The following is a 27840-nucleotide window of genomic DNA, read 5'->3' as shown; positions in this document are numbered from 1 at the left end:
TTCCTGCTTAGACAGTTCCGAGTGAGGTTCTCGACAGGCAATGTGAACAGGGTCTGGGTTGCAATGTGACACACAACAGCTACGGATTTCACTGCGAGGAAAAAAAATGCTGCGTTCCGTGCGAGCAATGTGCGAAGCAACCCACTGCTTTCAGCAGCAGTTTGGGGCTAGATGCAATTACCCTTCTTGGAGCCTGGGGACCCGTCTCCCCTTCAGCAGGAACCTGGTGTCGCCCGGGTCCAGCTCAGGGGCCGGAGATGAAGGGGAAGAGGATGGATTCGAACCAGGACGGGAGGTGGGCGCTGGGCAGGGTCGGCCAGCCTGGACACGGCCAGGAAGTAGGGCTGAGCTCTCGAGGAGACGTTCCCTATTGCCGCTGGAACGGGTCAGCAGCCTGATCCCCCAGGAGATGTTGTCCCAGGACGTAATGGACCTGCAGCAGATAAACCAGGAACCAGGCCCAAAGGGTTACACAGGAGCATCCATGCCCTCCGCACCCACAGGATGGCAGGCAGCACCTGGGTACAGCTGGCATCTGCCCCAGGAGGATGACCATGGTCAGGAGGACACTACTTGCCAACCGAACCCCCCGAACAGAGAAGTGCCCTTTAAACCTGGGGATGTGGTGTTGGTGGAGTTCCGTAGGAGGCATTGCCTGGAACTGCAAAAGATGTTCAACTTGGTTAAAGATGGGAAGTTGCACAGTCAGTGGGGCATGCTTTCTCACCAGGAGATCCTAGGGCATCTCCCCGGCCAAGTCTTCAGGACCTCCACAGGCTTTAAGTTTATCTTGAGGAGGCCGTCGCTGGAAGAATTTGTGCTGCTGATGAAGAGAGGACCAGCCATTTCTTATCCGAAAGTAAGGAGTGCTTGTCTCTTTTGAAAAAAGAAAACTGTGTAACTCAAATGTAAAGATTTAGCTTTAATAGGTAAAAACAAATTGTCTCACCTTAAAGCAAATGCCCAATTTAAATTCTTGAGAATGAATATTCCCAAAATGTGAACATCTGTGCCCAGTCCTCAAAGAAAGTGGCATACTCTCTTCATAACTAGGGCTGCGTTCCCAGGAATTTAGAAATGGACATCTGATCCAAGTTTTCATGATCTTAAAGTAGATAAGAATGAAACTATTTCCACTCTAAAGGCTGATGAGAAGATCATTCAGGATTAAAATGAGGAAATGTTTCTATATACAGAAGATGATAAAAGTTTGGAATCTTCTGCAAATGATAATTGATGCTTGCTCAATTGCTATATTTAACACTGGGATAAATTGATGTTAACTAGAAGTCTAATGGCTGTTGAACTAAAGGCAGATATATGGGATGACACGCTGCAGGTCCGACCTGATATCATTGTGCAGTGAAACAGCATCAAAGGCTGAATGGCATTCCTCTGTGTTCAATGAGAACACCTGAGTTGCCTTCAGACTTTCTTCATAATCGACATCTTGAATATGTGTATGTAAGAATGTAGAACAGTCCAGCACCGGTACAGACCCACCATGTGTGCCAAGCATGATGCCATTCTAAACAAATCCCATCTGCCCCCACATGGTTCATATCCCTCCAGTTCGTTTCTGTGTAAATGCCTCTTAAACGTTGCTAATGTATCTGCTTCTACCACCTCCTGTGACAGCATGTTCCACCTATCAACCTCTATGTAAAAAAAAAACTTGCACATCCCCTTTAAACTCTCCCCTCTCAGTATGCCCCATATATATGACATTTCCACCCTTGGAAAAAGACTTTAAGTATTCCCACTTCTTATAATTTTATATATTTTTAATGGTTGCCCTCTGCCTCCAATGTTCTTGTAAAAATAATCCAAGTTTGTCTGACCTCTCCTTATAGCTAATACACTCCTATCCAGACAACACTCTGTAAGCCTTTTCTCAAAATAGTCTCGAAAGCCTCTGCATCCTTCCAAAATGATCAACTGGCTTTTAAAAGACTCCCATGTGTCAGATGTGGATTTATCCTCAAACACCTCCAATTTAATACCTTCAGTTCCTGCCCAATACTGTTGTAATTAGCCTTCTCCAACTCCCCACCCCCAAACAATTGAGCACTTCCAAGAGAGTTTAGAAAAGAATTAGAGACCTACTGTGTTTCACTGTTTAGGCACTTGTGTAATATCATGGATTGTGAAAAGTGGGACCATGCTGAAATGTAGAGCCATGATCTTCTTGTGCTGCTCTCCACACACAACCTGATACAGTGCATACAATAACAGAATGGTTTCAAAATGGAAGGAGGCCAACAATCCACACTGGCTCATTTTAGAGTAATCAACTGGTCACACTATTTTTCTTGCAGCCTTGCAAGATCTTCTCTTTAGTATTTTAATCAATTCTTTTGAAAGCCACAATTGAAGCTGCCCTTCCCAAATTCCATTATGAAACAAGATTTTTCCAAGTGTCACCTTTGCTCATTTTTACTTGCTCACCTTATATTAGTGTTCTTTGGTATTTGACTATTTTGCCAAAGGGACAGTCCCCCTGTTCTCTGCACAGATTTCTCATGGTTTTGAATACCTCTATTAAATCTCTTCCCTATCTTCTCTAATGAGCACTGTTCAGATTTGGCAACCTATCCATGCAGCTGAATGATTTTTGTAAATCCTTCTGCACCCTTTCCAATACTGTCACTTTCTTCCTAAGGTGCGGTGCCCAGGATCAGACACAATATTTTTGTTAAGACAGTACAACTATATTTTATAAACAAACACGAACATGCTAGAGAAACTCAGCAGGTCTGACCGCATCTGTGGAGAGAAACAGAGTTAAGATTTTGAGTCTGATACAACTCTGAAGAGTCATGCTGGACTTGAAATATTAACTCTGTTTCTCTCTCCACAGATATAGCCAGACCTGCTGAGTTTTCCCAGCATTTTCTGTGTTTGCTTCAGACTTATAGCTTCCACGGTATTTTACCATTCTTTAACTATTTTATAAAGGTAAACTAAGGGTTCTTTTGGTGGAGTAGTAGTGTCCTTACTTGCAGGACAGAAAGTCTAGTCTCAAGTCCTGCCAGTTCCAGAGCTGCACCAAAACATCTCTGAACAAAGTTAATTATAATAATTACACAAGTTATGGATGGCACGGTGGCAAAGTGGTCAGCACTGCTGCCTCACAGCGCCAGAGACCCGGGTTCAATTCCCGCCTCAGGCGACTGACTGTGTGGAGTTTGCACATTCTCCCCGTGTCTGCGTGGGTTTCCTCCGGGTGCTCTGGTTTCCTCCCACAGTCCAAAAATGTGCAGGTCAGGTGAATTGGCCATGTTAAATTGCCCGTAGTGTTAGGTGAAGGGGTAAATGTAGGGGAATAGGCCTGGGTGGGTTGCGCTTCGGTGGGTCAGTGTGGACTTGTTGGGCCGAAGGGCCTGTTTCCACACTGTAAGTAATCTAAGTACAAGTTAAGTATGACTTCCTTACTTTTGTCCAATATGCATAAAACACAGGACTGTGTAATGTACAGGAGTTGTTTCGGGAGTCTGGTGTCAGGCATGTGAAACCAAAGCCTTAAAGATATTCCTTTGGACTGGAGGGCATGTCTTTAGAAGAAAGGTTGAAGGAGCTAGGGCTTTTCTCATTGGAGCGAAGAAGGATGAGGTGTACAAGATGTTGAGAGGCATAGATAGATGGATAGACAGAGACTTTCCCCCTTAGTGGAAATGTCTATCAATAGTGGGCATAATTTTAAGTTAACTGGAGGAAGGTTATGGGGAGATGTCAGAGGTAAGTTCTTTACTCAGGGAGAAGTGGTTGTGTGGAATGCAGTGCCAACAATGGTAATGGAGTCAGATACGTTAGGGACATTTAAGTGACTCTTGGATAGGCACACGGAAGTTAGTCCAATGCAAGGTACGTAGGTTAATCTGAGAGTAGGATAAAAGGCTGGCACTACATCGAGGGTCGAAGGGCATATACTGTACTGTACTGTTCTGTTTTGTTTGCAAATGCTGGCCCTACATATAAATACTGTAAGCAACTCAACTTTTTGCTTTCTCAACTTGTCCTACTTTTTAATAATATGTATACACGTATCATAAGTCCTTCTGCTCCTCTCCCTCCTGTAAAATTGCACCTTTTATTTGACCTTTCTTCAATCTTCCTACAAAATATATGACTTCACACTTCAATGTATCAAATTTTACCTGCTGTTTCTCTGCTCATTCCACCAGCCTGCCTTGTGTCCTCTTGAAGTCCTGACAATTCATAATACCTCCAAGTTTTGTGTTATGTGCAAATTTTGAAATTGTACCCAAGTCTTAAGACCCCTGCTTTGCATTAATTGCTTAATACTGACACCATGACCCACGTTCCTCAGTCTGAATATAACCATTCACCACCTCTTGCTGCTTCCTGCCACTCACTCAGATAACTATCAATCTGTGCTGCCACTAACCCTTTAATTGTACGCCATCAAACTTTGCTGATATGTTTGTTGTGTGGAACTCTGTTTAATTATCTCAGCTGCATTACTGTCATCAACCACCTATATTACCTCATCAAAAAGACTTTGCACCATGACATTGTGCCCCTTTCATTGCAGAGTCTATCACTGGCTGGAGAAAGACTCTTTAACATAAAAGTGCTGTCTAATTAACTGATTGACGTGTTCTGGATGTGCTGTAAACAGCAAGCGCTTCACTAAGATTTAGCATTTGAATCGTTGATGTGATGATGTGACAACATAAGTTTTGTGTGACATGCTTCAACTATGGCTTAGTTGGAAGTACTCTTACCTTTATATCAGAAGGTAGTGGATTCGAGTCACACTTCAGTACTTGGAAGATAAACCAAACCTGGCAATGCAATGCACTAACAAAGGGATACTGCAAAGCTGGAGGTAGTGACTTTCAGATAAAATGTTAAACTGAGGCTCTGTCTTTTCTTTCAGATGAATTTAAGAGGTCCTATGAGAATATTTTGAAGAAAAGTAGAGAAGTTACCCATGATATCCTAGGAAATATTTACATTTAAAATTTATGTGGGAAGCAGTGACAGACTAGTAATTCAGAGCCCTATTGCCCTGGTAAAGTGGGTTCAACCTCCAGCACAACAACTGGTAGAATTAACATTCTGCTATTAAATCTGGAATGTAAAGTCTAAGCAATGGTGACTATGACTTTTTAAAATATATTCATTCAGGGGATCTGGGGCATTGCTAACTGGGCCAGCATTTACTGTCCAACTTTAATTCCCCTTGAGAAGGTGGCTGAGAGCTGCCTTCTTAAACTACTGCAATTTGTTATAGATACATCCCCAATGCTGTCAAAGAGGGCGTCCCAGGAATTTCAGCGACAGTGAAGGAACAGCTATATAGGTCCAAGTCAGAATGGTGAATGGCTTGGAGAGGAACTTGTAGGTGGTGGTATTTCTGTATATCTGCTGGCATTGTATGTAGTTGTTATTGACTGTTGTAAAGATCGTGCTGGATCACAAATGTCATTCTGGGAAGGAAATGTGCCACCTTTACCTGGTTTGGTCTACATGTGACTTCTGACTCTCAGCAATGTGCTTCATGTTTGAGTGAGCTCTGAAAGTGTTATTGGTAATTGTGAACAAATACTAATCTAACTAATGATACCATAGTATTAAGGGTTTAGATGGAGAGGAATTTGTTAATTGTGTACAAGATAATTTTCTGATTCAGTATGTGGATGTTCCTACTAGAGAAGGTGCAAAACCTGACCTACTCTTGGGAAATAAGGCAGGGCAGGTGACTGAGGTGTCAGTGGGGGAGCACTTCGGAGCCAGCAACCATAATTCTATTAGATTTAAAATAGTGATGGAAAAGGATAGACCTGCTCTAAATGTTGAAGTACTAAATTGGAGAAAGGCAAATTTTGACAATATTAGACAAGAACTTTCGAAAGCTGATTGGGGGCAGATGTGCGCAGGTAAAGGGACGGCTAGAAAATGGGAAGCCTTCAGAAATGAGATAATGAGAATCCAGAGACAGTATATTCCTGTCAGGGTGAAAGGAAAAGCTGGTAGGTATAGGGAATGCTGGATGACTAAAGAAATTTGAGGGCTTGGTTAAGAAAAAGAAGGAAGCATATGTAAGTTATAGACAGAATAGATCGAGTGAATCGAGTATAAAGGCAGTAAGAACATACTTAAGAGGGAAATCAGGAGGGTAAAAAGGGTACATGAGATAGTTTAGGCAAATAGAACTAAAGAGAATCCAAAGGGTTTTTACAAATACATTAAGGACAAAAGGGTAACTAGGGAGAGAACAGGGCCCCTCAAAGATTAGCAAGGTGGCCTTTTATTAGATTAGATTACTTACAGTGTGGAAACAGGCCCTTCGGCCAAACAAGTCCACACCGACCCGCAACCCACCCATACCCCTACATTTACCTCTTCAACTAACACTATGGGCAATTTAGCATGGCCAATTCACCTAAGCTGTACATCTTTGGACTGTAGGAGGAAACCGGAGCACCCGGAGGACACAGGGAGAATGTGTGGAGTTTGCACAATCAGTCGCCTGAGTCAGGAATTGAACCCGGGTCTCTGGCGCTGTGAGGCAGCAGTGCTAACCACTGTGCCACTGTGCTGCCCATACGTGTGTGGAGCCGCAGAAAATGGGAGAGATACTAAACGAGTATTTTGCATCAGTATTTACTGCGGAAAAGTATATGGAAGATATACACTGTAGGGAAATAGATGGTGACATCTTGAAAAATGTCCATATTACAGAGGAGGAAGTGCTGGATGTCTTGGAACGCATAAAGGTGGATAAATCCCCAGGGCCTGATGAGGTACACCCTAGAGCTCTTGCTGAGATATGTGTATCATCGATAGTCACAGGAGAGGTGCTGGAAGACTGGAGGCTGGCTAACGTGGTGCCACTGTTTAAGAAAGGTGGTAAGGACAAGCCAGGGAACTATAGACCAGTGAGCCTGACGTCAGTGGTGGGCAAGTTGTTGGAGGGAATCCTCAGGGACTGGATGTACACATATTTGGAAAGGAAAGGACTGATTAGGGATAGTCAGCATGACTTTGTGCAAGGGAAATCATGTCTCACAAACGTGATTGAGTTTTTTGAAGAAGTAACAAAGGGGATTGATGAGGGCAGAGAGGTAGATGTGATCTATATGGACTTCAGTAAGGCATTCAACAAGGTTCCCATAGGAGACTGATTAGCAAGGTTAGATCTCTTGGAATACAGGGAGAACTAGTCATTTGGATACAGAACTGGCTCAAAGGTAGAAGACAGAGGTTGGTGGTGGAGGGTTGTTTTTCAGACTGGAGGCCAGTGACCAGTGGAGTGCCACAAGGATCGGTGCCTGGTCTACTACTGTTCGTCATTTACATAAATGATTTGGATGTGAGCACAGGAGGTACAGTTAATAAGTTTGCAAATGACACCAAAATTACAGGTGTAGTCGACAGCGAAGAGGGAGACATCAGACTACAACAGGATCTTGACCAGATGGGCCAATGGGCTGAGAAGTGGCAGATGGAGTTTAATTCAGATAAATACGAGGTGCTGCATTTTGGGAAGCAAATCTTAGCAGGACTTATACACTTAATGGTAAGGTCCTAGGGAGTGTTGCTGAACAAGGAGACCTTGGAGTGCAGGTTCATAGCTCCTTGAAAGTGGAGTCGCAGGTAGATAGGATAGTGAAAAAGTCATTTGGTGTGCTTTCTTTTATTGGTCAGAGTATTGAGTACAGGAGTTGGGATGTGCAGGCTAGGTGGGTTAAGCATGGAAAATACAAGGTTAAGGGATAGGGTAGAGGGAATGGATCTGGATGGGATATTCTTTGGAGGGCCAGTGTGGACTTGGTGGGCTGAATGGTCTGCTTCCACACGAGGGATTCTATGAAATAATTATGTCATGAAACATAAATCACAGTTCTCACTTATTTTTAAATGTTAATTTCCTATTGCCAATAAAATAAAACAAATACAGAAAAGTTCTGCACAGATTTAGTAGATAATTTATTGTTTAGAACCTAATAGGAACAGGAGTATAGCCCTTGAAGGTGCCATGACATTCAATATGATCATGGTTGATTTTCATCTCAATTCCACTTTCCCACCCGTTCCCTATATTTCATGGTTCCTTGGGACACCAAAAATGTATCTATCTCGGCTTTAAATATGCTTGACATTGGAACGTCCACATCCCTCGAGGGTAGAGAATTCTGTTCATTTCACACTTTGAAATGTCAACTATTACGACAGTCATTTTGAGTTGCTATATTAGGGTTAAGGCCGGAAAATTTACAAAAATGTTCTCAATTTCTACCCTAAAATTGTAAGTGAACTCTCATTGATTTCAGGCATTGTTTTCTGGAAGAAACGAGTATTTGTGACCTCAATTGACAAACTAGCTGCAGATTACAGCAAAATATTGTGGGTGATGTAGTGTAACGGTAAAGTTGCCATAATCACAGCAGACTGTAGGGCTGCTGTCTCATGAGAGAAAGAGATAACTGGTGGTGGTTTAACTTGAGAGTCTCCTTGTCTCAGGTGAGGAGCGAGATTCAGAAGAAAGGTCTTCGTGGTAACCTCAGCCGCTGCGGATAAAAGTTAGCCCACTGAACAATGAGAAACACCATAAGGGATATGCTAATTTGTTCTCAGTGTTTCAATATCTTTTAGTCTGGAAGTTTTGTTCCACTTCACAAATCAGGTGGAAATCATCTGTATTCCTATATCATTCTCAGTTTTTTGTTCCTTTTTTGCTTCTGGAAGGATATTAGTGCCATGCTGATGATGATGGATATTGGTAGTGGGAACCATGTTTTGGAGTCTGGTTCAGGATCCGGAGCAATGACACTGTATCTATCTCGAACAGGTAATATCTGAATCGGTTTCCTGTCAGAAACTGAATAATCAAATACCTTATGTGTATCTATGTTGCCAAGATTTCTTTGTTAAAATGCTCGAATGAAATATCCATTACATTACAGTTTATTACTAGATTTAGTTACTGGGTCATCTGATTCTCAAGGTCATTTCATTTTCTGTCACTGAACTATAGAATGTAGACAAAACTTGCCCTTGCAAGTGCGCAGAGACGAAGCTTCAAGCCATCATTGACACCTTCAGCATTGCATACGAGAACAAAGTCATTACACTAAATAGTTGGAAGACAAAGGTCCTCTACCAACTATCCAACCACCATAATGCACTGTGGACGAGGCCTTGGACATGATGGGCCACCCAACATATTTTGGGTGTCTTCTGTCAATAAGGTAGACGTCAGTGACAAGGTTCAACATTAGCCTCAATGTGCCAGCACAATCTTCAGTCACCAGGAGAAGCGAGTTCTTGAAGAGCAGTGCCTCAGCCTAGCACCAAAGCTCATGGTCCAAGCTCAATTCCCTTCCTAATGGCATTATGGGTCTACCTATAGTGCAGGGACTCCAGCAGCTTAAGATGGCAGTTCACTACAACGTTCTTAAGGGCAACTCTGGATTGGCAATAAATGCTGGCCCAGTTAGTGATATTCATATCCCATGAGTGAATTAAAATGTCACCTCAGAATTCACTTTTAGTGTGGAAGCTAGGCAGCTTCCTCCATGAGGGCCTGTATCAGAAGATGAAAGAATATCTAGATTATGGAAATTACTGCAATGAAGGTGTTATTTTATAAAGAAAGGTTAGACAAATTAGGCCTGCATCCAATGGAATTTAGAGTTATTGACACCTATAACATATGCAGGGGATTTGACAGTGGATGGAGAGGATGATTCCCATTATGAAAGAGATCAGATCTAGGTGTAACCGTTTTAATAAGAAATGGATCTCCCATTTATGACAGAAATAAGGGAGGACACTAAATGCTGGCCAGCCAGAGACATCCATGTTCCACAAAAAAATAAAAGTTGGCCCGCAGGTAGCAGGCATTAAATAGATTTCTATTTATTCTGTAGATCAGTTCCACTCCAGTGGGAAGCTGGTTGAAGGTGAGGTCCAGCATTATAACAAGGAAAGTCCAAGGTGTCAGTACAATGACAGAGTCTTGCTTGGCCATGGTCCAAATGCAAATCGAGTCTAAGGTGCACTCGCAACTTACCATCATGGCTTGCATGTCACCGTAATGCAGGTGGGCAACCTTTGGCCCAGTGGCAAGGATATTCAAGATGACTGGATAGCAGGCTGTGCGAAGTGATCTAAGGACATACAAACACTTGTATTCCCATTGTCTTCAACATGGCCCGAACAACATTGCCTCAGTGTTGGCAGCTCTTCCAAAATCATTATTGTAAAACTATTCTGCTGTCAGTCCTGATAGGTTTGATAAATTAGACTGAATCCAAAGGGCCAGAAATGGCAAATAGCAAAATTAAAAGGGCAAAACTCCGCGAGAAAGAGGAGAAAAATTACAAAGGTTTTAAATGTTGTTTGCATTTTCTATGATCTCTGGACATCCCAAAGCTCTTTATAAATATTGAAGAATTTTAGTTATTGCTGTTGTATTTCAGGGGACACAGCACTCGATTTGTTCACAACAAGTTCGCAAAGAAAATTGTTTAGCCAGTTTTATTTTGTGTGGTTGAAAGATGTATATTAGCCATCTCCTTTTCTTTTCTTCAAAAAGTACTCCTTTAGACCTGCACACAAGTTTCAGCCACAAACAAATTTCTGACGTGGGGCTTGAGCCCACAACCTTTTGATAAGGAACATGCTGCTGTAATGGTAACAGCTATTTGATGTTACATTTGAGGCATAATATTAAAACATACTAGAGGAACTATTTTTGACTTTGTTTTACTTAAACTGTGAATGCTTCATACTGAACTGATTTTCATAGAGTCATACAGTACAAAAGAAGCCCGTTGGCCTATTGGGTTCACTGACAAACTACTCTAAATCTACACAAGTCCCACTTTCCAGCTCTTGGCCATGTAAATTTAAATATTCTATCATTTCAAATGCTTATCCAAATATGTTTTAAAGGTTGTGAGGTTTCCAGCCTTGACAACCCTACCAGAGTGTGCAACCTCCACCTGTTCCATGATGAAATGCAAGTCATGATCACCATCCTCTGGTTGAAAGAGATTTTCCTCAAATCCCCTCCAAAGCTCTTGCCTTTCACCTTAAAGTTATGCCCACTTGTTATTGATCCTTCAACTAAGGGTAACAGCTGCTTTCTATTCACCCTGTCCCATGCCCCTCATAATCTTGTACACTTCAATCAAGTTTGCCCCTCAACTCTGCTCTAAAGCAGACAACCCAAGCATATTCAGCCTCTTCATAGCTAGCCACAAGGATTGGTGCTGGATCCATTACGTTTTGTCTTTTTATATAAATTTCGTCATTGATTTGATTGTGAACATAGGAGGTATAGTTAGTAAGTTTGCAGATGACATCAAAGTTGGAGATGTAGTAGACAACTAAGATTACCTCCGAATACAACGGGATCTTGATCAGATGGGCCAATAGACTGAGGAGTGTCAGATGGAGTTTAATTTAGATAAATGTGAGGTGCTGCATTTTAGAAAAGCAAATCAGAGTAGGACTTCTACACTTAATGATAAGGTCCTATGGAGTGTTGCTGAACAAGGGGACCTTTGAGTGCAGCTCAGTTCCTTGAAAGTAGAGTTGCAGGTCGATAGGATAGTGAAGAAGGCAATTAGTATGCCTTCCTTTATTGGTCAGAGCACTGAGTATAGGAGTTGCAAGGTCATGTTGCGGCTGGACAGGATGTTGGTTAGGCCACTTTTAGAATATTGTGTGCAATTCTGGTTTCCCTCGTATAGGAGGGATGTTGTGAAACTTGAAAGGGTTCAGAAAAGACTTACAAGGATGTTGCCATGGTTGGAGGATTTGAGCTTTCAGGAGAGGCTGGGTCTGTTTTCTCTCAAGGGTCAAAGGCTGAGGGATGACCTTTATAGAGGTTTGTAAAATCATGAGAGACATGGATTGGGTAAATTGACAAGGTCCTTTCCCTGGATTGGGGGAGTCCAGAAGTAGAGGGCATAGGTTTAGGGTGAGGGGCAAAGATATAAAAGGTATCGGCAGCCTTTTCAAGCAAAGGATGGTGCGTGTGTGGAATGAGCTGCCAGAGGAAGCAGTGAAGATTGTACAATTAGGACGTTTTAAAAGACATCTGGATAAGTACATGAAGAGGAAAAGTTTAGAGGGATGTGGGCCAAGTGCTGGCAAACGGGACTAGGTTAATTGGGATATCTGGTCTGCATGGCCGAGTTGGATCAAAGGGTCTGTTTCCGTACTGTACATCTCTATGACTTTAAGATGCTTTATCCAAGACAATATTCTGGTGAATCTCCTCTGTGCCCTCAGTGCAATCATATCCTTTTTGTAGTGCAGTGACCAGAACTGCACAAAGTCTTCCAGCTCTGGCCTCACCAAAGTTCTGTAGAGCTCCTCCATAACCTCCCTGCTCTTATAATCTATGCCAGGAGTGATGAAGGCAAGTATCCCATAAACTGTGTTACCCACCCTATTAAATGCTGCTCCTTTCAGAGATCTCTGGATAAGCAACCCAAGATCCTTGTTTTCCTTCGAGCTTCCTCATCTCCGGGTGCTAATAATTCAAAGTTTTCCATGATCATAATTAACATTACTCATCTTGGAAGTTAAAATATATATGTGGCCAGAAAATGAAGAAAGAAGAGATTTCCAACATTAATAATCTAAATTCACAAAAGATTCTCGCAGAAAATTGTTAACAATTAAATATGCCCACTAAAAATAATTCAATTACATTTTTACCCCAAAACTGAGAGCTACTGCAATATCTCTATGTGTTGAAACACTTTGCGTTCTCGGTGAGATGCAAACCTTTCTTTCAGAGGAACTTGGGTATTACGCATGCCTTTTTGCAGTTCTACATAGAACAGTCAATGTGAGTCACAGAAATTCAACATAAAATCCATTTTTTTAGTCAACATATCTTGGGAATTCATATGTAGAGTTCAAGAAAATAAGGGTTTTAAATTTGCAATGTTCTTTTCACAAGTCTACATGATAATCCAGTGAAAAGATGTTGCGGCTGATTGTGGTACTTGACTTAAAAAGCAAGTGTCATGCTGAGTTAATTGGAGCAACAGGATTGATAGAGCAACGTGTTTCAGTAACCTTAGTTGAAATTGGGGAAATTAATCACGTTGGGGGGGAATTTATGACTAAGTCATTCACTGGTGACCCAAACTTGGCCGGGTGGTAAATTGTGAGGAGGATAACAGTAAACTGTAAGACTATATCAATGGATTGGTCAGCTGGTGAATGGAATTCAATGTGGAAGTGTGTGAGATACTGCACTTCGGGAGACCTAATAACGTAAGGGTAGGACCTTTGAACGGTAGGACCCTGGAAAGTACTGAAGATCAGAGGAACCTTGGAGTATGTATCCACAAGTAGCAGGACAGTAGAATAAGGTGGTGAAGAAGACAAGATATTTGCCTTTATTAGCTGAGGTGCAGAATATACGAGAAAGGAGATTATGTCAAGAGCTGTATAAAGTGCTGATTAGACTACAGTAGGAGGACTGCATTCATTTCTGGTCACAACATTATGGATATGATTGCACTGGAGAGGGTTCTGAGGAGATGATGAAGGATGGTATAGGCTAGGGTTATTTTCCTTAGAACAGTAAATGTTGAGGGTATCTCACAATTGTATGAAATTGTGAGGGGTATAGATAGGCTGGATAGAAAGGCACTATTTTCCATTAGTAGAGAGGTGAATAATCAGGGATTTAAGGGGTAGATGACTAAGAGGAGAGTCAAGAAGAATATTTTTCATTTGGGGTGGAGGACTCTGGAGCTCACTCCCCGAAAGGATGATTGAGACATTAACTCTTGTTACATTTAAGTAGTATCGAGATTTTCACTTGCATTATTATAGCCTCCAGGGCTCTGCGCCAAGAACTGGAAAATTTTATTAATGTAGTCAGATGTGTTAGCTGCTGTGGACATAATGGGCCAAATGGCTTCTTTTTGTGCTGTAAAGGGCTATGAGTCAATGAGCTCCCTACAAAACATCTTTGATGGTACACGACAGGGATGAACTGGCCTGTACAGCCAAGTTACCTGCTGATACTGGCTCATACCTGAAGAATGGGTAATTGAGTTAGGCAGTAGGACGCTGTCAATTATCCTTGAAACCAACCTTCAGGGAAGGAAGGTGGAGCATTGTGAAAGACATTATAAGTGCCAAAAATGTGTGCGTTCATTTACAATTCTGATTTCATGTTTTACCTCTACAGTGGGATCTTCTGGCCATGTGTACAGTTTTGAAGTAAGACCAGATCACCATTCCAATGCTAAGAGAAATTACCAGCGCTGGCGGAATGCCTGGGAAGTGGCCCATGAGAAAGAGTGGCCAAATAATGTTGAATTCATTAATAAAGATATTGTAACAGCCACCGATGATCTCCAAGGAAAGATGTTTGATGCTGTAAGTAACCTGTTGCTTTGATAATTATATCACCCATTATGTTATGGATCTGAACGCAGTCCGTTGCATTGTCTTTATTGCAAAGATTTGAATTTGCTTCATCAAGGTCAAGAGTCTCCCTAATAGTAAACCAGAGAACGGCCTTTACAGTGGATGACATGGCTTCATATCTTACCATGGCAGCTGGTGGAATTTAAACAGTCAGTAAAATCAATCTGGAATATGAAAACTAGCTTCAGTAATGGCACCATGAAGTGGTCAACAATTGCTGTCAAAGCCCAGCTGGTTCACTAATAACCTTTTAGAGAGGGAATTCACCCGTCTTTACCTTGTCTGGCCTACATTTATTTCCAAAGTCTCAACCTGAAATAGCCCAGCAAATCCCTTAGTTCAAGGGCAGTTAGGGATGTGCAACAAAAGCTGATCCTTGCCATTGATGTCAAGAAAGAGTAATGAAAAAAACAATATGAATCCTATCACCTGCCTCTCTTCCCCCAAATCCACGCAAGTTTTCTCTTTAGCTTCTTTAGCTCAATTTGATGCTACAACACATTATCCCACCCCCAACAATGTACGTTCTGCTGTCCAATCCCTTCGCACTGAAATTCCCTCCCTGATACTCTCTGCCTCTTCAATTAGTTCCTCCTTATTACTTTAGATTACTTACAGTGTGGAAACAGGCCCTTCTGCCCAACAAGTCCACACCGACCCACCGAAGTGCAACACATCCAGATGCAATCTCCTATATTTACCCCTTCACCTAAAACTACGGGCAATTTAGAATGGCCAATTCACCTAACCTGCACATTTTTGGATTGTGGGAGGAAACCGGAGCACCTGGAGGAAACCCACGCAGACACGGGGAGAATATGCAAACTCCATACAGAGAGTGGCCTGAGGTGGGAATTGAACCCTGGTCTACTGGCGCTGTGAGGCAGCAGTGCTAACCACTGTGCCGCCCATTATGATGCTGATTAAACCTAATTTTTGACACTCCCGTTTGGGATGCGGCATCCTATTTGTCTGTTATATGGCTGGGTGTCAAATTTGGTTTGGCATTGTTCTTCTGAAGTACCTTGGGGACACTATTATGTAAATGACATGACATAAATACAGTTGTTGTTGCATTTCCAAAAGACGTTGCACAGTTGTGTGTGTGAGATGAGTTGTATTGCTAGGGGTTAGTGAGTAGCATACTGTTGAATGATTTAATGGATTTAAAAGAGAAAGTAAATATTTTAAAACAGGATTAAAACATAAAATGAACTAAAACTAATGCCATAATTTCAATCAAACCGACTTTGTTCATCACTAAATTCATAAGCACAGCCCAAAATGGATTTAGGTGCTATCTCATTTTTTGACTATGTGAAACATATGAATTTTAGGATCTGATCAATTTAGATGTTGAGGTCTGAAAACTGTAGATTGCTAATTTTCAAGCACTCCAAAGGATAAACCAGCTGAGAAAATGAAAATCTCAGGTTAGAATTTGGGCTGCTGACTATCAGAACCTCCACTGTAACGTTTTACTTCAAAGCAAGATCAGAGATTAGATCAAAGATCTAATATAACCTCTTGGCCTACGAGAGCATGGTGGCACAGTGGTTAGCACTGCTGCCTCTTAATGCCCAGGGACCTGGGTTCGATTCTAGCCTTGGGTAACTGTATGGAGTTTGCACATTCTTCCTGTGTCTGCCTAGGTGTTCCCATTTCCTCCCACAGTCCAAAGCTGTGCAGGATAAATGGATTGGCTAGGCTAAATTACCCATGCAGATTAGATTGATTAGCAATGGGAAATGCAGGTTATGGAGGTAGGCTGGGGAGTGTGGGACACTTTTATTTCAGTGGGTCAGTGCGGAAATTGATTATACTGCAACAATATTCATGAAAGTTCAGATAGTAAAGGTGAAGGCAATTGCTCTTGTATCCCAATGGTCAGTTGTTGAAGAAAGCACACAAGAGTTGGATATTGGGACCATGCAAAGTCCCCAACACAGCTGTCTCTGTGGGGATTGCCTCGGAAATTGAAAGTTATAATGGGTAATTCCATTGAGTCTGGAATCCACGAAGAAAGGTCCTCAATGTGAGAACCTCTGCAGGGCTTCAACTTAGTTAAGCTTGACAGATAACCAGGAAACGCTCAAGAATCATAAACCTACTCCAACTCCCAGATTGCCATTTTTCTGACCCCTGCAACTAATTATCCCCAATCCTCTACACACCTCTGACAACCATCCTACAGTCAGTCACCAACACCCCACCCCCAATCCATTCTCCCCTATTGCTGTCCTGACCCCACCTTGGACCTAACATTCCCTCTACCATTGGCTAGGCAGACCCTTCCTAGCTATCAGACCTGACACCTCTCACCTGATTCCAGGCCTACATCTCCCAATCCCACATCACTATCAGAGCCAAGAATCTCCCTTCTGACCCAAACTGATATCCCTCTCATTCCCTCCCAACCTGACCCCTACCCCTTGCTCTGCGTGGAATGTCTGGACCCAAGTACAGCATTAATGATCACTGATAGTAAACCATATACAGATCACATTTATTTCTGATCTTTTGGAGTAATACTTCAAAACAAAAATTCCATTGTGATTGAAATAATATGGTGTAATTTCTTTTTTATTAAAAACTTAACACTTGATTACATAAAGGATCACATCTATTTCATATACACCCAAAACCTAATTAGTAATACCCGGCCTTTCTATAGTACTGAGTCAGAATAGTTCAAGATCTGAACTGTAGTCTGTGCTGGATTAATTGGCCTCTGTTGGTACAGCAATAAAGTTACACCAATTGTTTTGAGTGGAAAAGAAAATATCAGTCATTCCTGATTGCTATCTAGTGACCTACTGGAAGGTGTGTCACATAAGTCAGCATAGCATCAGAGTCAAGTGGCCTCGATGGGTGACTGAATGTCACGTGAATTTATCCAGAGTGAGTTCATGCAGCCAGAAAGGAACAAGATTGCAGAGGGAGTGTTGTTTCCTATTGAATATGTAATTTCATTCTGATCCAATAGGATAAACAATGTTAAGGATTTGCCATCAGACTCCAGGAACTTTAGTACATTCTTTACCTTTCTTCATCCTTAATCCAACTTTTGTATCAAACTTCTGAAATAAGTTTAATACAAAGCTTCCACTCATATGTAAGCTACTTGATTGGATAAATAATCATACCCTACTTGCTGTAAAATCCTTCCTAATTTTCAAAAGTTCTATTAACTCCCTTCAATCTTTTCTCCTTGACTGCAACAGGTTCCAGTCTTAAGTAATTCCTTATACCAATAATTACCATTCACAGTCCTTCAGATTCTTTATATTCAGTATATATTCCACGCGCTCTATTATTCTTGTAGATCATAATACAAAAATAAAATTTCCATGAATCTTCTTGTTTCACTAGCCAGTTTATATCTTCAGGTAAATTGAATATTAAATGCATTTTATATTAAGTTCTTCATCATCTTGTATCCTGTGCAGGTCGCTTTGGATATGCTTAACCCTCAACTTGCTTTGCCTGTTGTCTACAAACACCTCAAGCAAGGTGGAGTTTGTGCAGTATATTTAGCAAAGTAAGTTTGCTCAATTTTGGTGTCATTAACCTTTATGGTAAAGAAAAAGCTTTCTCAATCTCTTGGGCCAATGTGAATAATTATGAAGCATAGTTACTCTTGTAAAGTAAAAAGCACAGGAACAAATTTATCTACCACTCCCACAAATGGCAATGCAACAATAACTGGAATGATACCACTGGATTTACATAACATCACCAAACAGTCGAAACGTGGGGGGCCACATTAATCTAGTGAGTGGTCTTAGCCTTCCCATCAACTACCCATAAATCTCCTACATTTGTCTGAAATTTGACTGGTGGTGACAGAAGATCACCACCCTATAATTGTCCACTTAAGGAGCACTCAAGAGCTTTATCTCACTGCCTCTGTACTTAACTTTCCTGCATGGCCTTAGGTAATCAATTTTACCTTCATGGATTAGCATTGATTTGGAGTATTGGAACCACCTTTTCAAGTCGTCTGAGTCCATCAGGTGTACTATCTCCTTTAACCTACCCTCGGGCCTCTTAAATAATGCCCTCACACCTCTGCCCTGCCTACATCAAACATTGCAACTGGTTGGCTCCCCAATCCAGTAGGATTTCATTTAGTGCTGCTGAGAACATAAAGTGGCCAACCACCCATCACATTGGCCAGCAGCTCTCTAACACAAGCCTTCCACCTGAAGTAAGAATGCCTGACTTGACTTGAAGCAAATAAAATTCCTCCAACTGGGAACAGGGTACTCAGTTGAATGATCACCCAGGATCGTATTGAATGGTGGAGCAGGCTTGAAGGGTCCAATGGCTTGCTCCAGTTGCTGTTTCTTTTTGTCTAATTTCTATAGGCTCATTGTTTGGAATGTGGGCGGGCAGATCCTACCCCCAACACTGACATCTTAACTTGGACAGGAGGTGGGGCAGAAGCAGGGACCACTGTGGCCTGAAACACACTGACATAGCTACGCAGGAGAGAATCATGCAATTAAGAAAGAACTGTTTATTTTTACGTAACTCAAATCTATTATTTAGAAGTCCTTGCAGAAAACATTTTAACTTCTGGATTCTATTTTCACCTTCTTTAAAACCATATTTTGATCAAGTTTTTGGTCACTTCTCCCAAATCTTGCATCATGTTTAGGTGTGCATTGTTTATTCCTTTACATCCGATTTTCCTTCTAACCTGTCCCCTCCCTGTCACTCATCAGCACTTCTTTTTAATGTTAAAATTGTTAAATAAACAAACATTGTTGCTGTAACAGTGTGAAAGTTCCTACTGTTCTGGGTTCTTCTGCTAATCTATGTTTTGTGCAGTATTACCCAGGTTGTTGATCTGTTGGAAGGAATACGTAGCTGCCAGTTATTCTTCTCTTGTGAGAAGATCTCTGAGGTCATTCACAGGAACTGGCTCGTTGCACCAGCTATACGGAAGGATGGCAGCACAGCACCCCGAGTGAAACCACAAAACAATGTATATAGTGAGTCTGAGGATGAACAAAGAAAAGATGGAACCAAGGTCCTAGAGGATAATGGTACAGTATCCATTCTGCTTCCTGCGTTTCCAAATTTGCCGACTGTTTGCCCCTACAATATCAGCATTAAAGTAAAAGACTTGAGTGGCTACCCAATCCATGCAAATTAACAAGACTTCTGCTAGTACTCCAGATCCCAGAACTGCTGGATTCCAGAGAGTCACAATGCACAAAGTACAGGTGTATGTTACTGGTGAAATGGTTGGTGCACAATCCCAAGAACCATTTTATTCATAAAATTGTACAGTAACTTCAAGATGAATGGAATTTTAAATTTTTATAAAGATGTTGAGCAGATAATACCTAATGTAACATAAAGTCAATCAAACAAAGAAATCTCAGGTTCACATCCCTCTCTTTATGAATTGAGTTGATCTCATTGGCACAATAACCAGTGTGTTATAATTGAGCTCAGTATCTCCAGCACAAGAAACGTGATTTTAAAAAAAATCAGTTGATGTTTCCTGATTGCTGTCTTACAAATTCTGATGTAAAGTGCATATAGGTAGGTACTGGATGAGGATAAATTAGCACATACACATGAAGAATGAATGCTTACAGCATTTTATATTTACCTTACTGGGAGAACAATCACTGGCGGGAGTGTGAAAGAATTTTCATTGACTGAAGAATCACTAGCCCAGCACTGGGAGTTGAATATATACCTAAATATTTGAAGTAATTTCAACCAACAAGGAAAACAGCTGGGTAATCGGATAGTTCAAAGAGCTAGCAAGCGTCAATGGGACAAATGGCCTCTCTCTGTGCTGTGAGATTCTAACAGATTGCACTTTTAGGGAACGAAGCATGGAAATTGTGAAACATGCATAAAAAGTGGTCAGAAGGTATTGTTTTATTTTATTTAGCAGGTGAGAAAAACAATTCTTGAAATTCACACATAACCTGGTATAATGCATTATATTAAATACAGGTGAAGAGGAAGATACTAAACCTTTTTGCACAATACCTTATATTGCCAGACCTCATCATGAGCAAGCTTCTCACACAGGTGAGTCCAGCACGTTTTTATCAGTTGTGGGACGTGGGCATCAATTGCCCGTCCCTCGTTGCTGTTGAGAATGTAATGGTGGGCTGCCTTCTTAAACTGACCAAAATGCTGTTGGGGAGGGAATTCCAGGATTTTCACCTAGTGAGGGTAAAGAAACAGCGATATATTTCCAAGTCTGGATGGTGAGTGGCTTAGAGGGCAACTTGCAGGTGAAGATGTTCCCATGTACCTGCTGCCCTTTTCCTTCCAGATGGAAGTAGTTGTAAGTTTGGAAGGTGCTAAGGATCTTTGATGAATTTCTGCAGTGCATCTTGTAGAGAGTAGTAAGGGTATGGAATGCTTTGCTACTAAATGACAGGTGGAGGAGTATATTGTAGATGTGGAACCAATCGAGCTCCATGTTGTGGATGATGTCAGGAGGTGACTTACCTGCTGCATTATTCCTGCCCTGTGCCCTGCTCTTTTGGCTACTGTATTTATTGGCAAATCCAATTCAGTTTCTGGTCAATGATAACCTTCAAGATGTTGATAGTGGGGGATTCAGTGATGGCAATGCCATTGAAAGTCAGGTGTGATGGTTAAATGGTCCAGTTTGGAGATTTTTATTTCCTGGTATTTATGTGCACAAATGTGGCACTTTTCAGCCTGGGTCTGAATATTTGTCCAGATCTTGTTGCTTTTGGACATGGTCCGCTCTCAATATCTGAGGAATGTCAAATTGTGTTCAACATCATGCATTCATCATTGAACATACACACATTTGACCTTATGATGTAAGGTCATTGACGAACCAGCTGAAGACGGTTGGCCCTAGGACTCTGTTCTGAGGAAGTGTCCTGGAGCCAACATGACTGACCTCCAACAATAATTTTGTTTTGTGCCAGACGTGACTCCAACCATTGAAGAGTTTTCTCCGATTCCTGTGGATTTCAGTTTTGCAAGGGCTTCTTGATGCCACAGTTTGGTCAAAGGTGGCTTTGATGTTAGGGGCTGTAAATCTCACTACACCTCTGCAATCCAGCTCTTTTCGCATGTCTGAACCAAGGCTGTAATTAGTCCAGGAACTGAGTGAACCAGCAGAACCCAAATTGGTCACTAGTTATTGCTAACCAGGAACTGCTTAATATCACTGTCGATAATAAGACCATAAGACATAGGAGCAGAAATTAGTCCATTCAGCCCATCATAAGTTTCTCAACCCCATTCTCCTACCTTCTCTCCATAAACCTTGATCCCCTTTACAATCAAGAACCTATCCATCTCAGTCTTAAATACATTCAATGACCTGGCATCTGCATCCTTCTGTGGTAGTGAATTCCATAGATTCACCACTCTCTGCCTGAAGAGGTCTCTCCTTATCTCCGTTCTAAACGGTCTTCCCTTGCTCTAAGTCTGTGGCCTTGGGTCCTAGTCCCTCTTACCAATGGAAATATCTTCCCAACATCCACTCTGTCCAGGCCATTCAATATTCTGTATGTTTTAATTAAATCCCCCCCACCCATCCTTCTAAACTCCATCAAATATGGTTGCAGAATCTTAAAAAGTTCCTCATATGTTGAACTTTCATTTGTGGGACCATTCTCGTGAACCTCCTCTGAACATACTCCAGGGTTGGTACATCCTTCCTGAGTTGTGGGGCCCAAATCTACGCACAGTACACCAAATGTGACCTGACTAGAGCTTTATAGAGCCTCAGGAGTACAAGCCTGCTTTTACATCCAAGTGCTCTCAAGATAAATGTTAGCATTGCATTTGCCTTCCTAACTAACGACTCAACCTGTAAGTTTACCTTGAGAGGATCCTGGACTACAGCTCCCAAATCTCTTTGCACTCCAGACATCTGAATTTTCTCCATTTAGAAAATAGTCTATTCCTGTATTCTTCCTACCAAAATGCATGACCTGATGCTTTCCCATTTTGTACTCCATCAGCCACTTCTTTGCCCACTCTCCTAACCTGTCCAAATCTTTCTGCAGCCTCCCTGCTTCTGCAGTGCTACCTGTCCCTCTAGCTATCTTTATATCATCTAGCCAGAATGCCCTCTGTTCCTTCATTAAGATTGTTAATGTAAGAAGTGAAAAGTTGTGGTCCCAACATTGAGTCTTGCGGAACACCTCTTGTCACTGGCTGTCATCCTGAGAAGGACTCTTTTATCCTAACTCTCTGCTTCCTGCCAGGCAGCCAAGCTTCTATCCATGCTAGCATCTTTCCTTTAACACCAATGGGCCCTTTCTTACTCAGTAGCCTCCTGTGCTGCACCTTGTCAAAGGCCTTCTTGAAGTCCGGGTCAATAACATCCATAGGCTCTCCTTGATCTAACCTGCTCGTTAATTCCTCAAAGAATTCTCGATGCATGACCAACCCTTGAAGAACCATGCCGACTCTGCCCTATTTTACCATACACTTCCAAGTATTCAGAAATGTCATCCTTCACAATGGATTTCAGGATCTTACCCACAATGGAGGTTAGGCTAATTGGTCTGTAATCTTCTGTCATTTGCCTTATTCTCCTTTTAAACAGGAGTATCACATTAGCAATTTTTCAGTCCTTTGGGACCATCCCTGATTCTCGTGATTCCTGAAAGATCACCACTAATGCCTCCATTATCCCTTCAGCTATGTCCCTTTGAACTCTGGGGTGTAGTCCATCTGGTCGAGGTGATTTATTCACCTTCAGGTCATTCAGTTTTTCTAGCACCTTCTCCTTGGTGATGGCCGCATTACTCAGCTCTGCCCCCTCACTCTGAGTCACCATGAAGACTGATGCAAAGTAATTATTCAGTTCCTTAGCCATTTCCTTGTTCTCTATTACTATCTCTCCAACGCTGTTTTTCAGCAGTACAGTGTCCACTTTTGCCTCCCTTTTACCCTTTGTATATCTAAAGAAACTCTTACAGTCTTCCTTTATATTACTGGCTAGCTTATCCTCCTATTTAATCTTCCCCCTCATTTTTTTTTTGTTGGTCTTTGTAAGCTTCCCAATCCTCTAGTTTCCCTCTGCCCTTCGGCACTTATATGCTTTCTCTTTTGCTTTTATGCTATCCCTGACTTCCCTAGTCAGCAATGGTTGCTTCATCTTCAGTGTACCATGCTATTTTTTTTCCTCGAGATGAATCTCTGCTGTGTATCCTAAATTACTCCTAGAAACTCCTGCCATTGCTGTTCCACTGTCTTTCCTGCTGAGCTCTTCTCTCAGTCAATTCTACCCAGCTCATGCCTCTGTAATTGCCTTATTCAACTGTAATATTGTTACCTCTGATTCCATCTTCTCCCTCTCAAACTGCAGAGTAAGTTCAATCATATTATGATCACTGCCTCCTAAGGGTTCCTTCACCTTAAGGTCTCTTATCAAGTTTGCCTCAATCGCACAATACTAAATCCAGTATTGCCTGTTTCCTAGTGGGCTCCACCAGCAGCTGCTGCAGAAAGCCATCTCATAGACATTCCACAAATTTATTTTCTTGCAATCCACTATCAACTGTATTTTCCCAGTCCACCTGCATATTGAAATGCCCCATGATCACTATAACTTTGCCTTTGCTACATGCTTTTTCTATCTCCTGGTGTACCTTGTGCCCCAGCTCCTGACTACTGTTTGGAGACCTGTACATAGCTCCAATTATGTTTTTTTTATCTTTTGCAGTTCCTCAATTATACCTACCAGATTCTACACCATCTGACCCTACTTCATTTCACACTATTGATTTAATTTCCTACAAATAAGGCAACCCCACCCCTAACCTGCCTATCTTTTTGATAGGATGTATTTCCTTGAATATTCAGCTCCTAATCCTGATCCCCTTTCCTGCCACACCTCTGTAATACCCAATACATCATACCTGCCAATTTTGATCTGCGTCACAAGTTCATTTACCTTATTCCTAATACTGCGTGCATTCAGATAAAACACCTTCAGTCCTGTATTAACAGTTCCTCTTCTCATTTTCATTCGTTTGTCCTGTGTGCATAAAGTTTGATTGCTAACCCTTTCCAAACATTCTGTCCTATTTGTGTCTGTGCTGGAGATTTTAATAACCACGCCTGAGCTTTGCACTCTTACTTGCTCCTTTTAATTTGGGTTTTCTGATTTCCCCTTTAACTGCAGCTCCCCCCTCGACTACAAGCCTAGTTATGCAATTCACTTGGACTCTCGTCCCAGATGAAGACCGTCCCATCGGAACTGGTCCCTTCCCTAGTACTGGTGCCAGTGTCCCAGGAATTCAAACCCATTTCTTCCATACCAATCTTTCAGCCACTCATTTACCTGCTTAATCTTATTGATTGTGTGCCAATTAACTCGTAGCTCAGATAATAATTCAGAGATTATTACATTTTTGGTTCTGCCTTTTAATTTAGCTCCTGGATGTTCATTGTCCCTTAACAGAACCTCTGCCCTAGTTTTAGCTATGTCGTTGGTACCTATGTTAACCATGACCACTGGATCTTTACTCTCCCATTCCAAGTTCGTCTGTAGCCCAGAAGAACTATTCCAAACCCGTTGCACCAGGGAGGCAACACAACCTTCGAGGCTATCGATCCTAGTCATGGAAAACAGTGTCTTTGCCTCTAGCTATACTTTCTCCAATTACATTTGTCTTCTCTCCTTCCACTTGAATGGCTCCCTGCAACAGTGTTGTGGTCAGTTGGCTCATCCTCTCTGCAGTCCCCATTCCTGTTCATACAAGGAGCAAAGCTCTTGAACCTGTTGGATGAGGACAGGGGCTGAAGCTCCTGCAACTTTACTTCCTGGATCCCACTACCTGCCTCACTCGCCATCACACCCTCCTGTCCCTGACCACTGGCCGAATTTGAGTTAGTTAGTCTAAGGGGTGTGACTGTCTCCTGAAACACAGCTTCCAAGAAACTTTCCCCCTCTCTGATGTGTCGCAATGTTTAAAACGAAGACTCCAGCTCTTCGACTCTGAACCAGAGTTCTTCCAGCAACCAACATTTACTACAGCCATGGTCACTAGGAACCAAAATGTGGTCCACCAGCTCTCACATCATGCAGAAACAACATAGCACCTGACCCTCTATGCTTATTTTGTTTAATTAGTTTTGAATTTTAAAAAACATTAACTGATTTTATATCTCTGCTTATACAAGATATCACTTTCCTTCATTTCACTGATGATTGAGAGTAGACTGATGGGGTGGTAATTGTAATTGTCCGGGTTGGCTTTGTCCTGCTTTTGTGCGCAGGCATTTTAGGGCAATTTTCCACATTGTCAGCCAGATGCTACTGTTGTGTTGGTAATCTTTAATGTGACTTTAATGTCATCTGTTTGATGCAGAGGAGTGTAACTGAAACACTACCAGTTAAAACACCAAAACAGAAATAGGCCATTCAACCCGGTCAGTGAGATCTGATGACTGATCTGATAATCCTTAATTCCACTTTCCTGCCTTTTCACTTAACCTTCGATTTTCTTACTGATCTATCCATCCTCTTCTTATATCTCAACTACGTCCCCACTGTACCTCCTCTGCTTTGAAACAACCCAGGCTAATCCAGCGTCTCTTTCATAGTAAAATGCTCCATCCCAAGCAACATCTGGTGAATCTTCTCTGCACCCCCTCCAGTGCAATCACATCCTTCCTATAGTGCAATGACCAGAACCGCACACAATACTCCAGCTGCGACCTAACAAAAGTTTTGTACAACTCCAAGATAACCTCCCTGCTCCTATAATCTATGCCACCTGATAAAAGCAAGTGTTCCATTTGCTTAATTACCTGTTAATCTGCCATACTGCCTTCAGGAATCAAAGGACAAGCAGCCCAGGATCTGTCTTTTTAGAGTCCTGCCATTCATTGAATACTTTGTTGACTTATTACTTCTTTTGAAGTTCACCACCAAACACTAGATTCCATCTGCCACTGACCTGTCCACCTTACCAGTCCATCTATATTTTCCTATAACCAAAGACCTTCGTCCTTCCTGTTAGCCACCTGGCTAATTTTTATTTCATCTGCAAACCTATTTACTATTTCCCCCCTGCCCCCCCCTCCCCACCCAACATTCCCTTTTATATCATTTACATATGTCATGAACAATAAGGGACCCAGCAACAATCCATGAGCAATGCTTCTGGACAATGGCCTGTAGTCTCTCAAACAGCTTTCTACAACAATGCTCTGTTTCCCACCATTTAAGTTGATTTTGGATCCAACTTGCCAAGTTACCCTGGATCCCATATGCTTTTACCTTCCTTATCAGTCTCCCATGTAGGACTTTGTCAAAGGCTTTGCTGAAATCCACATAAGTACCATCAACTGCACAATATTCATCTAGTCATTTTCTTAAAGCAGTCAAATCTGTTCACATGACTTTCCTCTTTCAAAGCCATGCTGACTATTCATGACCAAACCTTGCCTCTCCAGGTGGATATTAATTCTCTCCTTCAGAATTTTCTCCAATAATTTCCCTTCCACTAATGTATGACTCAATTGTCTGACTTCCTGAATTATCCCTACAACTATTCTTGAAAGGTGAAATCTCTTTTTGTAACTCTTTGACCAAACTTTTGGTCTTTTGTCATAATTTCTTCTCTTACGGCTCATCGTCATACTTTGTCTGAAATGTAACTGTGCTGCACCATTCCTGACAACACAACCAGAAGTGTACATCACGTCCACTCTTTTGCTTTCTGCCTACTCCCATACGACTCCAATTAAAATTTCAAGTGCCAATGGAGTCCTTGGGACACACATGTGATGATCATACAGCAGAGACAATTTTTACCTGACACATGAGTAAACTATAAAACTTTTTCAAATCATCAAATTTACTACCCAACTGCAATGCCATTAATGTAAGACTTATTGGAAGCACAATGGTGGTGTGTGTGATTTTCAAAATTTAAATCTCTCACAAATGTGCATTATGTTGGTTTCACTTTATTCTTGTGTGCAGCACTATTATTTGTTGAGACTAGCATATTAGTATGCATTGTGGTTGGCATGTATATTGATGGTTACAGGCGAGTTAAGAGACAGAATTGGGTGTTTGTAAAAATATTGCTGGGAAAAGAGGCAGAGTTTGAATTTTATCCACTCGGGTTCAATATTTCCAAAGTAGTATGCTGACGGAAGTTGTTTCAGTTGTAACAACAGATACTCATAATTGTTCTGTGGATTGTTTTTCCACAGCTTTCCTTGTTAAGCTAAGAAAATTTAGACCTGCCCAGTTATATTCTACTCCACACAAGAACGAAAACAGCAGCAAGTCCCCTTGGAATTATGAAGACTGAATGAGTCCTATATACTGTAATGTTCCAATATGTATTATATCACTACGATAAATAAAACAATGTATTTTCACATTTATTC

The 27840-nt window shown here is 41.6% G+C and overlaps 1 protein-coding gene across 1 annotated transcript; it reads left to right on the top strand.

The window, feature by feature from the left end:
• Positions 1-27837, top strand: trmt61b (tRNA methyltransferase 61B). The gene is made up of 7 exons (XM_072551370.1): positions 1-859; positions 8719-8821; positions 14204-14394; positions 17895-17986; positions 19282-19499; positions 20431-20508; positions 27661-27837. Exons 1-7 carry the CDS (start codon positions 107-109, stop codon positions 27759-27761), a joined length of 1536 nt encoding a protein of 511 aa, XP_072407471.1. The 5' UTR covers positions 1-106; the 3' UTR covers positions 27762-27837.
• Positions 27838-27840: the final 3 nt, after the last annotated feature.

Source organism: Chiloscyllium punctatum, chromosome 3 (assembly GCF_047496795.1).
Source record: "Chiloscyllium punctatum isolate Juve2018m chromosome 3, sChiPun1.3, whole genome shotgun sequence".
NCBI classification, from domain to species: domain Eukaryota; kingdom Metazoa; phylum Chordata; class Chondrichthyes; order Orectolobiformes; family Hemiscylliidae; genus Chiloscyllium; species Chiloscyllium punctatum.
The sequence above is the reverse complement of the archived record's forward strand: the minus strand, read 5'-3'. Positions and strand labels throughout refer to the sequence as shown.